Consider the following 14191-nt stretch of genomic DNA (forward strand, 5'->3'; position numbering starts at 1 on the left):
CGTCAGCCTCTCTGCTCCTATGATGCTGCTTGGCCTGCTGTGTTCATCCAGCCCTGCACCTTGTTGTCTCGGATTCTCCAGCATCTGCAGTTCCTACTATCTATTGATATGTACAGTTTTAGTATGATTTCCCTTTTTCTATGTTCCATTCTCTGTGAAATAAATGCCAATATTCCATTTGCTTTCCCTATTAACCACTGCACTTGTAATGAGAGAAGTTAGTGATTCGAGCACAAAGACCCACCAAATCCCTCTATACTGCAACTTTCTGCAGTAGTACACAGCCTATCAGCATTGAAATAACAGAGGACTGATATGACAAGATCTTTCATAGAGCCATAAAGCATGGAAACAGACCCTTCAGTCCAACCAGTCCATGCTGACCATAATTCCAGACTAAACTAATCCCACCTGCCTGCACTTGGCCTATATCCCTCCCAACATTTCTTATTCATGTTCTTATCTAAATGTTTTTTAAATCCTTTGGAAGTTTATTCCACACGCAAACCATTCTGTGTTTTAAAAAAGCCCTTCATATCTCTCTTAAATCTTTTTCCTCTCACCTTAAAAATATGCCCCTTAGTCTTGAAATTGCTCACTCTAGGGAAAGACACCTGTCATTCACCTTACTTATACACCTCATTATTTTATAAACTCTATAAGGTCACCTCTCAGCCTCCTATGCTCCAGTGGATAAAAGGTCTCAGCCAATCCATCCTCTCCCCATAACTCAAACCCTCCATTCCCGAAAACATCCTGGTAAATCTCTTCCAAACCCTCTCTGGTTTAGTAATATCCTTCCTCTAACAAGGAGACCAGAACTGGACACAGTACTCCAGAAGAGGCCTCACCAACATTCTGTACAACCTCGACATAATGTCACCTTCACCTAAGCTACATTGGCTTCATTTTAATGTTTTCATTTATGTTTTAAAATCAGAACGTGGCCTTCTATTCCACTACCATCCAAAATATCTCTAACTCTGGCCTCTTGTACACCCTCACTTTTAATTGCTTTAGGCTCTGCTATTGGTCTCCATGCCTTCAGTTGCCTGGACTTTAAGCTCTGGAATTTTTCCCCCATACCTCTCCTCTTGGCTTTCTTCCTCTTATTAGCTCCTCATCTGATGGATATCTCCTTGTGTGGCTCAGTGCCCCATATTGTTTTATAATGGTCCTTTAATGTCAATACATTAAAGACACTGTATAAAAAATTTTTTTAGTGGTCACTTATTCTTAGTTTCACAGATCCCCTGTTGTCTGAACAGTTCATTAAGAAATGATACCTGTTACGACATACCTTCTGGGCAGGTGAGACTTCAATCAGGTCTTTCTGGCCTAGGGTAGGGGCACTACCACAGCACCACAAGATCCCTTGGGTTTCCTTTTATATCTTATTTAAGTGGTAATTATTCATATGAGAATATTGGAAGTGAGATGCCATCATGATGAAGGACGATTCCCTTCCAATGGGTTGAACAGTGGAGGCATTATCATAAAGCAATTGGACTAGTTGTAGAATCACATAATTGCTATAGCACAGAAGGAGGCCATTCAGGCCAATTCTGCTGCTCCAGTTGAGATCAAAGATTGAACCAGAGCCTTTCCCACTTAATTCCTCAGGATCTAGGAATGCAGTTACGGGTAATAAGACTAGAAAATGCTGGAAAACTTCAAGTTAGGAAATCCTTGTGGGAAGAAAAATGGAGCTAATGTTTCAGATCTATGATCTGTTTCAAAACTTCCAACCATTCTGATTGAGGGCACAGATCTAAAACTGAGTTTTTTTCCATTCATTTTAAGCATTTTCACTATTCTGCTTTTTAAAATTTGTTAGACATTTTGTGTTTTACTAAAATGATTTTTTTTTCCCGATTCTCATATCTCATGTTGAAATGTTTAAGTTTGGCATGAGGAGTATGTTTCTGATTGTACATTTTTCCTGTTTTTGTTTCTAGTCGTGTAGCAGTGCGACAGGACACCTGCAGCATTGTTGCTATCTCCTTAAATATCATGCAAAAAGTCCATCCTGTCATTTGGTCACTGAGCAACCTACCATTCGACTGCACCCAGGCACTGGCAGTACCAAAACCCATAGGTGAGCAAATGAAAGGCTACATAAGTAACAATGTACAAGAACAGTGGTAGGGGTTGATGTTCAGCGCTAGATCTCAGCCTTCCAAGTGGAGTGATCCTGGACCTTCTGCACTTTCTAATTAATCGGAAAATGAGAATAGAATATCTGTCAGTCAGGGATGGATCATAGGGCAAAGTGAAACAAGTGATGAGTTTTTGCATATTCCCGGCATCCTGCTGACGGAAAAGAAACTGTATTGTCTGGGGTGAATTACTCCATTACAGGAAAATCTGTGCAATTCTGTTGCTCTCTTTTCAAGTTTGTAGCAATATTTTGCAAATCTTTAGATGATATTTACTGTACGGTGTCATTCTTTTTCAGTTTGATATGGATTGACTCCATTTTTGCAGGTGGTGTGGTCATCTTTGCTGTAAACTCGTTGCTATACCTCAACCAGAGTGTCCCACCTTATGGAGTGTCCCTGAATAGTCTGACAAACGGAACAACGTCTTTCCCGCTTCGTAAGTTGACAATCTGCAACTTGGTGGTTTTCTTCCAGCCTGATAAGTTGTTTGAGGTCAAACCATATTCTGACTCATGCAATAATGCACTTTTTAAAACTTGTTCATAGGACGTGCATGTCACTGGCTACTGCTTTTGAGAATTGCAGTGAGCTGTCGTCTTGAGTGACTGCAGTCTTTAGATTTGGGACACCCTGTTAGGGAGTTCCAGGGTACCGATCCAGTAACACTGAAGGAACATGATACAGTTTTTAAGTCAGGATGGTGTGTAGCTTGCATGGGAATTTGCAGATGGTGATGGTGTTCTAGTGCATCTCCTGTCCTTGTCCTTCTAACTGTATAGATTAAGGAATTGGAAAGTGCTGCCTTCTTGCGGTACATGTTGTAGATGATTCACACTGCTGCTACTGTGCATCGGTGGTGAAGGAAGTGAATGTTGTACGTGATGGAAGAGGTGTCAGTCTAACAGGTTGCTTTGTTTCAGATGGTGTTGAACTTCCTAACTGTTGTTGGAGCTGCACTCAACCGGGGAAATGGGGAGTATTGCATCAGACTCCTGACTAGCCCCTTACGGGGAAAGCAGTGGTCTAGGGATATTATTGCTGGGATAGTAATCCAGGGACTAGATAATGTTCCATTGATGGGCTCAAATTCCACTAAGGCAAACGATTCCAAGGCAAGTCATTACAAAAATACATCTGGAATTAAAAGTCTAATGATAACCATGATGCTATTGTCATTTGTTCGAAAAGCCCATCTAATGACCTATAGAGAAGGAACCTACCATCCTTTGCTAGTCTGACCTACATGAGACTCTAATGTGGTTGCCTCTTAACTATCTTCTGAAATGGCTTAGAAATCACTATAAAACCTGGAAAAAAAGGATGAAACTGGTTATTGACCAAGGTGCTCATAATCACAATGGTAAACACAACCAAGTTGACCCTGAAAAGTCTCCCTTACTAGTGCCAAAATTGAGAGAGCTGTCTCTTGAACTAGTCATGCAACAACCCTATCTAGTCATACTCGAAATCATACCTTACTCCTGCCCTTGCCTGAAGGAGTGTATTTCCACACCATCCATGACAAAGCAGCCCACAACCATCCACTCCCTCCACCACTTATGGTATATTGTACAGTTTACAAAATGCACTACAGAAATTGATTAAGGCTCCTTACACTGTACCTTCCAACCCATGATTACGATCATCTAGAAGGACAAGGGCAGCAGATACATGGGAACACCACCACCTGCAAATTCCTCTCCAAGCGCACACCATCCTGATATATCACAGTTCCTTCAGTGTCATTGGGTCAGAATCCTGGAAATTCTTCCCTAACAGTATTGTGGGTTTATCCACAGCACATGGACTGCAGCAGTTCAAGGAGGCAGCTCACCATGACTTCTCAAGGGCAACTGGGGGGGAGGCTTTAAATGCTGCTCCAATCAGCAACACACACATCCCATGAATGAATAAAAAAAAAGACAGGCTTTGTAGAGTCAAGATGAGATGCTCACTGCATGATTCTTAGCTTCTGACCTGCTTGTGTAGTCATAGCATTGTTAGAGACTGTCCAGTGCAGTTTCTGGTCAGTGATAACTTGTGGAATTTTGATAGTTGGGGTTTCTGTAATGTTAATGCTATTGAATGTAAAAATGCAATGACTTTCCTTCATTCACCTTTAATGTCTGAATGACTGACCAGTACCTTAATACCTCAAAATTCTATAAAGGTTGAAATACTTAATTTTGCATCCATCTGAGGAGGCAAGACCATGCCTTAGTTTAATGCCCATCTGAAAATGAGCACTACTCTGACCGTGCAATATTCCCTCAATATTGTGCTGAAATCTCAGTGTGTGACTTTGAGGCACAAATGCTACCCACTGAACCACACGTGATGCCAATAGGATATTGACAGAATATTTGACCAAGATGAAAGCCTGTACATTCCAGTGGAGCATAGTCCATTATCCCCCACTGCCCATGAATGTGTTTTTCTAGCATGTTTCATAAGAACATACAAGCAAGGATCAAGAGTGGTTCACTTGGCCCTTTGAGCCTGCCCCACCAATGAATAAGATTGTGGCCGATCTAACTTTAACATAAACTCTACATTCCTGCATATCCCCAATAATCTTTCATCCCTTTAGTAATCAAGAATCTGCGGTCAGTTCGCTAAGTTGGCTGGATGGCTAGTTTGCGATACAGAGTGATGTCAATAGCATGGGTTCTATTCCTATACTGGCTGCGGTTACTATGAAGGGTACCACCTTGACTTCCCCCTCGCACCGAGGTGTGGTGACCCTTGGGTTAAACCATCACCAGTTGTATCTCTCTAATGAGTTGGTAACCCTGTGATCCTCTGGGACTATGATGACAAATAAAGAATCTATTTTAAAATTTCAAAGTATTTAAATATTCTGCCTTTTGATCTGTGACCTTATCAAATGCATTCTGTAAATCTTAATGCAGTACATTCACTGGTTCTCCTTTATCTACAAGTTGCTTCTTCAAAGAGTGCCAATAAATTAATTCAACATGATTTCCCTTTGACAAAACCATGTTGGCTTTGCCTGAGTACCTTGATCTTATCCAAGTGCCCTGTTATAATATTTTCACTAATAGCTTCTAAAATTTTCCCTATGGCAGATATGAAGCTAATTGGCCTGTAGTTTTCTGCATTCTGTTTCCTTCCGTTTTGAATAAAGGAGTAACTTTAAAAATTTTTCAATCTAAAGGAACCTTCTCTGCATCTAATGAATTTTGGAAAATTAAAACCAATGCATCAACTATCTCACTAACTACTTCTTTTAAAACACTCGGATTAAATTCATTGGGACTTGTGAACTTGCAGTTTTAACAATTTACTCAGTACTACTTCCCTGGTAAATATAAGTTTCTCGAATTCCTCTCTCCCTTTCAATTTCTGGTTTACAACCAAATCCAGGATGTTACTTGTATTGTCTCTAGTGAAGACCAACTCAAAATATCTCTTCAACTGTCCTCTCATTATTCTCCATTACTAATTCCCCAGACTCCCCTTTTTTTTTTAGGACGAACCGTTAATTTGTTAAAGGAAAAATTGAGAATTCTGGAGAAATTCAACAGGTCTGGCAGTACAGTGTGTAGAAAGAAACAGTTAATGTTTTGGCTCTAGTAGGATTCTTCAGAACACGTTTACTTTTTAAACTTTTTTTATATATATTTGAAGAAACATTTCCTATCTTTTAATATTTTGATTCATTTTCTCCTATACTTTAATTTTTCCCTCTTCAATAATCTTTTAGTATATTTTTGTTTTTTTTTTGCATTCTGACTAATGTTCTGACCTGTTATCTATCTTTGCACAACTATGTCTTTGAGTTTGATACTATCTTTAACTTTGTTAGTGAACCACGGATGGTGGGTCCATCCCTTAGAATTTTTCTTATTGGTTGGAATGTATCTATTCTGCACAATCTGGAATATTCTCCTTAAACATTTGCCCTGTATCTAGAATCATAGAATCCCAGAATCCCTACAGTGCAGATAGAGCCATTCGGCCCATTGAGTCTGCACCGATCCTCCGAATAGCATCCCAGCCCAATTTTCCCCACTTCTCAATTCCTGTAGTCCCACATTAACCATTACTAATCCACCTGGCCTGCCTTTATACCCAAGTAAGGATTGGAGTTGGGAAGAAAATGTGTAGTGTTGAGTAGACAAAGCTAAAGGGGCTTCGAACATACAGGATTGTGGCAGATGGGAGAACAAAATTTTAACAATCTGCAGTGCGACAGTTTAAAGTAAAAATGATGATTGAGATTATTGACAATGCCTTTATTAAACTCTTAACATATTGCTCTTAGTTATGGTGTCTAGCTCTGAGTTAGAGTGTGGGTTCAAGTCTGCTGCAGAGTAACTATGCTGATGTTCCCAACATTGCACAGTTGGAGATGCCACTTACCTGATGAGATGCTAAATTGGTGTCCAGGATGGTGTAAAAGATCCCATGGTACTTCTTGGGGAAAAAAAACAGGAAGGTTGCCCCTACATTCTGAGGAATACTAATACCTTGGCTACCATCACTAAAGAACAGTACTTGCATTTGTATAATAATGTGTTCCAAGGTACTTCAAGAGCATTATCAAACAAAACTTGAAGTTGAGCTCTATAAGGACAAGCAGTGAAATTGTTGGTCAAAAAAGTTAGTTTTAAGTAGTGTCTTCAAGGTGGAGAGTGATTTAGGGAAGCAGTTCAACAATGTAGAGTCAGAGTTGCCGAAGGGATGGTTACCAGTGGTGTGGTGCTCAAAATTGGGAATGTGCCAAGGCCAGAATTGGAAGAGCTCAGACACCCGAGGCTGGAGGGGGTTGCAGAGAAATTGGGGCCAAGGTCATGGAAGCATTTGAAAATGAGAATGAGAATTCTAAAATTGCATTGCTAGAATGGAAGCAAATATAGTGCTGCTTAGAGAATAGACAGTGAAATTTTGAATGACTTAAGATTTATGTAGGGACACAAGGTAGAAGGCTTGCCAGGAGTGTGTTGGCTTTGATCCGTCCAGAGATAACACGACATGAATTACCTAAAACACATGGCGAGATTATATTGCTACTTGTGGATCTTGGCTGTGTACAAATTATTGATTGAGTTTCCTACATTGCAAGAGTAGCTACATTTTACAAATACTTCATTAACTGCAAAGCATCTTGGGGTGTCTCTTTCTTCCATTCGGCTGCTCTGACCAAATCAGAATCTATTTCATAACATCTGGGATTATTGTAGAGTGAACAGGGTATGTAGTGAATTAATCATTCCAAGATTGTAATAAACTAATGATTGGAATGGTGATGGATATTGATTTTGTGATTGGGGCACATAAGACATCACAAACTATAGCATGTCAGTGGTGAATTAAGCATTAGATCCGGTGTGTGTGTGTCTCACAGGGATTCAAGATGGCGTGAAGATTATGTTGGACTGTGCTCAAGCTGCCTTTGTCTCCTACGATAAGATGGTCATTTCCTTAAAGGGAGGAGAAATGTAAGTATTGGATGTTGAAATTAGTTCTTTGTGAACTTTTTTCACACTTTCCCTTCAACCCTCCTATCTACTCACATTTATATAGTAACTCTTTAAGAATTTGAATTAAATTTGTAAAATCTAGAAATTGCTGTAGTGTTTGGGCTGTAATGATCCTATCACTTTAAGAGGTTATTTTTGTCCTTTTTTTTGAAGAGAGGTTGTAAGGCAGAGATGCAGAACTAGCTATAAGACCTCTTGAGTAAACAGCTTGGGGGGCCTTGGGTTTTTCTAACAGCCTGAATGAGTGTGGCCAGCTCTCTCAGCTCCAGATTTCTGGGTTTTGGATTTTTCAATAACATCAGAAGCTCTTGGGGTCTCAAAAGAGTTGGAAGCTTCAGTGAATGTCTCCTAACTGCTACACTTTCTGAATCTTCTCTTGATGTGTTTTTCCTTCCTGGATTAGAGAACTGCATGTGAGAATCTGTGTCTGAGTTTTCCTTTTTGCCAAGGGGTGTGTTTATACGATATTACTAAATTGGAACAGTTGATCAGTAATAGTTACTGTATGTATAATTCAGTTAATTTTCCAATCTGTTAAATTATTCCAAATTTCTCTTTCTTTGGTTGTATTTTAACGAAAGTGTTTAAATAAATTGTGTTTTGCTTAATGTCAAGTAGTTTGACCGTTGGTATTGCATCTGAGACACTTTGCATTTGCCTTTAAAATAAAAAAAAAGTTAGGGTCTAGGCTAACTTAATTAAAATGTTTTGAGGGAGTCTGGTCTGGTCCATAATAGGGCAACCATTAAGTTGTGCCTACTGGCCAAAATATTGAGGTATATCAGAGTCACAGTTGCAATTTACCCACAGTGAAACCCAGCCAATTTGCTTTTTCTATTTGATGCTTCTAATTTTTTAACATTCAACTTTCTTGTGGTTAGCCAAGTTTTAGAATACAGCACTGTTATTTACTTAGCTTAGTAAGCCAAGTTCAATATAGGAGCTGGATTAGGTCATTCAGCCTACTGAGTCTTCTCAATCCTGTTCTGCCTTCTTCCTATGACCTTAGGTTCTTGAATAGTAAGGGAATCAATCTATCTCTGTCTTAAATGCACTCAGTGACTTGGCCTCCGCAGCCCTCTGCAGCAGCGCGTTCCATAGATTGACACCCTCTGGCTGAAGAAATTCTTCCTCAACTCAGTTCTAAAGACTTATCCTTTCACTCTGAAGCTGTCTCTCAGGTCCTAGTCTCCCCTACTAGTGGAAACATCTTCTCTACATCCACTGTATCCAGAGCTCTCAGTATTCTGTAAATTTCAATGAAATACCACCCTGCCATAAAAATAAAAGCTTATCTTGGGACTCAAACTCCGCCTTATCTTAAAGTCAGTTCAATGTAAAACTGTGACAATCCACCATTCGATTGTATGGATTGCTGATGTTCAAGTATGATAGCAGCAACTCACAGTGGAATAGGATCTTGGCCTCAGGCATGGTACCACAATACCATAACTGTGCCCAAGATACTGTGAGCTGTTTTGGCACATTTGGTGGAATATAGTACATATTTGAACATCCCAATAATGTTAAGAATAATAGGGAAGACTTAAGTGCCATCATCACATTAAAGTAGTAATATTAGACAGACAAATGGGAATAAAGGCAGATAAGTTCTCTGGCCCTGATGGCTTGCGTAGGATCCTAAAAGAGGTAGCTACAGCGATAGTGATTGCATTGGATGAAACGTGACAAAAGTCCTTAGATTCTGGAGAAGTACCAGAGGATTGGAAAAGTGCTAGTGTGATATCCTGATCAAAAAGGAAGGGAGACAAAAGACAGGTAACCATAGGCCGATTAGCCTAACATCTAATTATTGGAATGGGTTATTGAAGAAATAATACCAGAACATTTGGAAAATCATAATTTAATCAAGCAGAGTCAGCATGGTTTAATGAAAGGGGAACTATGACTAATTTATTAAAGTTTTTAAGGAAGTCTCAACCAGACTGGATTGAAATTTAACTTCGATAAGGTGTTCGACAAGGTAACTCCCAAAAGGTTAAGTTATAAGTTAAGAACATATGTGTTGAAGGTAGTGTATCGGCATGGTTAGAAAATTGGTTAATGGGCAGGAAACGGCGAGTAAGGGGTTCTTTCTCAGATTGGTAACCTGTAACCAGTTGGGTTCCATGGGGATCAATGCTGGGACCACAACAGTTTACAATGTATATCAATAACTAAGCGGAAGGAAGTGAATGTACTGTGGCCAACATTGCAGATGACACAAAAATAGTTTGAGACGCAGGTTCGCAACAGATGCAAACAGAAACAGTAAGTGGGCAAAAAGTTGGCAAATGGAGTATAATGTGGGAAAATATGAAGTTGTTTATTTTGAAAGGGAAAACAAAAGAACACAATATTATTTAAATGGAGAAAAACTGCAGAAAGCTGCAGCCCAAAAGGGCCTTGGAGATATTTGTGCACGGAACACAGAAAGCTAGCACCCAGGTGCAGCAGGTAATCAGGACGACTAATGGAATTTAGGCCCTTATTTCAAGGGAGCTGGAGTGTAAGAATAGGGTAGTCTTACTGCCACTGCACAAGGTGCTGATGAGGTCACTTCTGGAATACTGAGAGCATTTTGGTTTCCTTATTTAAGGAAAGGTATTATTTCATTGGATGATCCCCGGTATGGTGGGATTGTCTTGTGAGCAAAGGGTAAACCGGTTGAGACTCTGCTCACTGGAGTTTAGAAGAATGAGAGGTGATCTCATTGAGTCATAAAGGATTCTTAAGGGGCTTTGCAGGGTAATTGATGAGAGGATGTTACACCTCATAGGAGAGTCCAGGACCAGAAGAGACAGTCTCAGAATAAAGTGACTTGCTGGACAAACTTAACTTGTGTCAAAATAAAAACCGAAAGAACTGTGGATGCTGTAAATCAGGAACAAAAACAGAAGTTGCCGGACCTGAAACGTTAACTCAGATTTATTCTTCACAGATGCTGCCAGACCTGCTGAGCTGCCAGACCTGCTGAGCTTTTCCAGCAACTTCTGTTTTTGTTCCTGTGCTAACATGTGTCTAACTGGATCTCACTGTTTGAATTGTGCAGCTATGTGTTGACCCTGATAACAGATGGGATGAGGAGTGTCCGTGCATTCCATTTTGACAAGGCAGCAGCTAGTGTCCTCACAACCTGCGTAAGTTTGTTACATCGCTTTATTTGGTAACTTTTTGTTTTGGAGTTTCTGGATGGTGTATTTTTTTGCTCTTGGGATATGAGTGTCATTGGCTAAGCCAGCGTTTATTGCTGCCCTGCCCACCTCCCCCCTTAATCTCTTTGAAAAATATTTATGCATCACAAAGGCTAGTTTCCTTGAGTTCCAAATGCAACCAATTCCTTAAACGTTTTGATCCGTTAAAATATAGTTGGTTCTGCTATAATGCGTGTTTTGTCGAAGTGAATTGGCTGCAACACGATTGCTGGATAGGGGAATGCTATTTCCAAAATGTGAACTTGTGTTGGCTATTACATGATTCCATTGGTACACGGAGGTGTATGCGTCGACATCACGTGATTGTTTCGCGGGCTTTTGTTGTGAATACGTACAATGTTAGCGCCAAAAGAGTCTCCACACCGGCATCATGTGATCATTTCGCGGGTTTTGTCATGAAGTACTTTCTGAGAGGTACAGTACAACCTTCTCCCCCATTAGGTCATCTTGACATTTTTTCAAGGTAAAGTATTAATTTTACTTTTATTTCATTATTAGATATGAATTAAACATTTATTCAAATTGTGCAATCCTTTGTGTTAGGCTTTTGAGTGATTTCTGAGCGATTGAGTTTTTTTTGATCTGCTCCAACCCCACTTATCCCATAGGTCCCATTATTTCTATAATGCGATGTTGCACAGGAACGTAACTATTGCATTATAGCAGAAATGACTTAATTATTTTTCTCGAGCAATATGGAGCAAAGGCTGATGTGCGTTGATGTAAAAATTATTTGCGATTTAATTGAATGGTGATACAAGCTTGAGGGGCTGAATGAGCCACATGTATCAAAAGAAAACAAATTTCAGCCACTTTTCTTTTGCTGATGTCGGTTGCTTTAGTTACCTGGGGTTCAGTATTATTGCCCAAAGCAATGCTTCTAGGCCATATTCATAGATCATAGAATCCCTACAGTGTGGAAACAGGCCCTTCAGCCCAACAAGTCCACACCGACTCTCAGAACATCCCACCAGACCCATCCCCCTAATCTGCACCTCCCTGAACACTATGGGCAATTTAGCATGGCCAATCCTCTTAGTGTGCACATTTTTGGACTGTGGGAGGAAACCAGAGCGCTGGAGGAAACCCATGCAGACATGGAGACAATGTGCAAACTCCACACAGACAGTCGCCCGAGGGTTGAATCAAACCCAGGTTCCTGGCACTGTGAGGCAACAGTGCTAACCACTGAGCCGTCGTGCCGCCCCAATGGTACCATTTGTTATTCAGATAAAATTATCCATTGGCCTGAGGGTAACCTTGCTCACTTCTGTTTGTTTGACCATAGCAGGATGATCAAACTCAGGAGTCTATTCTGTGGGTATTCATGCTTTTTCATTAACTTTGAGAGTTGAACAAGGTAGGGTTTGGATTGTTGACTGTAATGGTCAGACTGAGTGAATGTGATCTGCCTGCACTCACAGATGACTACATTGGAGCCAGGTTACCTTTTCCTCGGATCGCGTTTGGGGAACTCCCTGTTGCTTAGATACACAGAGAAATTGCAGGAAGCACCAATGGATGTTGGAAAGGATCGGGAGAAACAGGTATTAAAAATCACAGTTCTGTCCTCTTGACTGGAAAGCATCAGCAGAAGACTGTAAATGCTGTCAGGTTCTGCCAATAGATTTGAAGTGGGATATAGTTCACCAAGTGAAACTACCTACTTGGAAAGTTCCTTCAGTCCGTAATACCACTGGAAGATGTTGACATGAGTGCAAAACAAGATTCACTCCTCCCGGAAGAATTTCATATTTGAATTTATGTTTTAAAAGGAACCTGCACAAAGTAGGACTTTAAGAATAAAAACTATACCAAATTTACTGATTCCAGTAATTGCAAAATAGTGATTTTTCTATGACTTATGAGCATATCTAGTGATATGATGGCATCGTTAGTCCCTCAGTTGGAGAAATATGAGGTATTTAAGAAACTGAATGATCTGTTAGAATTGATGACCTCTAATTTTTTTGTTAGAGATATGGGAATGTTGGCAGGTTCAATCAAGGCATTTGAGAGGGAATTGGATTATTATGTGAAATGAAAGAATGTATGGGGCTATAGAGAGAAAGCAGGGGAATGACTAAGTTTCTTATTCAGTAAGCTGGTGCAGATATATCAGCTTAAAGCCTCCTTTTGTGCTGTAACAATCTCCAATTTCTGATTCTGCAATTCTTTGAATGGGGGTATTGGATGTTAAGACCTGTAGAATGGTCACTAATAAAGCAAGTTGCGGGACCAGGATAGCGTCGGTTTTGTTAGGATTGTTGCTGCTGTTCAGGTTCAAATAATTACTGAATATTGCACAGTACCATTGACCTTACGGTTGGAGATAGTGGAAAGGATGCACATGTTGAGGAGGTGAGCTTTCCATCCGAGAACTAAGCTCTTGTGTCTGTGGCTGACCAGTTAAACTGGCTCATTATAAAATAGGATGTTTGGGTCTTGATTGTGATATTGTTGTAGTGTTCAAGATTGTGAATGGTTTCAACAATGTAAATAGGAGAAACTACTGCAACTAACTGAAGCGCCGGAAACCACAGATTTGAAATCATTGTCAGAAAATGGGGAGAGTTTTTGTTTACCTAGTGAGTTTAGTGTGGAAAGATGATATTAAGTAAAGAATTGTCACTCCTCACCAGGGTAGTGCACTAAAATCAAGCCTTGCTATTCCTGGAGTTGTCATAGGTAATTTTAGGAATTATGCAATGTTCCCCAATTTACCTGTTTTTTTTAGACCCAGGTTAACAGAAAGCACAAAATACTTTTCTCAACTTGTACAATAATTGGCAATTATTGTACACAAATAGATTCTAGCTGCAGCTAAGCAACTATGAAACAAAAGCATGTCACTGTACTGGTTGAAACTCTTAATCTCTTTTTAAAACTCCCCTTGCGTGCACATACAGATGGACAAGTGAAAAAACATTGTGTATTGGATGAAGGGAAAAGCTGGAAAAGCAGTTCAGCGACCCGCGTCCATATCATTTACTGAGATGATCCTTTTGCTTGTCAGGACTTGCCATTCGTCAATCTCTCTTTTCCAATGCTTTTCACTTTCATGCAGAAGGCACGGAGTAACTGGTTCACAGTTGTAAAATCACTTGATACTGGTTAAAAGCCACAACTTATAACAGCTGGTTAGAAAAACAAACTAGCTTTCTTCTGACTTTGAGATAACACAGTGTGGAGCTGGAGGAACACAGCAGGCCAGGCAGCGTCAGAGGAGCAGGAAAGTTGACGTTTCGGGTCGGGACCCATATTTTGAAGAAGGGTACCGACTCAAAACGCCAACTTTCCTGCTCCT

General features: G+C 40.1%; 1 protein-coding gene across 1 annotated transcript in view; it reads left to right on the plus strand.

Annotated features, from left to right (window-relative positions):
- The window catches only part of LOC109918594 (cleavage and polyadenylation specificity factor subunit 1-like), a 46973-nt gene that overhangs the window by 21206 nt on the left and 11576 nt on the right, over positions 1–14191 (plus strand). Inside the window, exons 8-12 of the mRNA XM_048617662.1 lie at positions 1959–2098; positions 2488–2598; positions 7534–7627; positions 10722–10809; positions 12309–12431. Coding sequence (XP_048473619.1) covers positions 1959–2098; positions 2488–2598; positions 7534–7627; positions 10722–10809; positions 12309–12431 — 556 coding nt within the window. The remainder of the gene's footprint in view (positions 1–1958; positions 2099–2487; positions 2599–7533; positions 7628–10721; positions 10810–12308; positions 12432–14191) is intronic.

This window comes from Rhincodon typus, chromosome 2 (genome assembly GCF_021869965.1).
Source record: "Rhincodon typus isolate 14 chromosome 2, sRhiTyp1.1, whole genome shotgun sequence".
In the NCBI taxonomy this organism is placed as follows: domain Eukaryota; kingdom Metazoa; phylum Chordata; class Chondrichthyes; order Orectolobiformes; family Rhincodontidae; genus Rhincodon; species Rhincodon typus.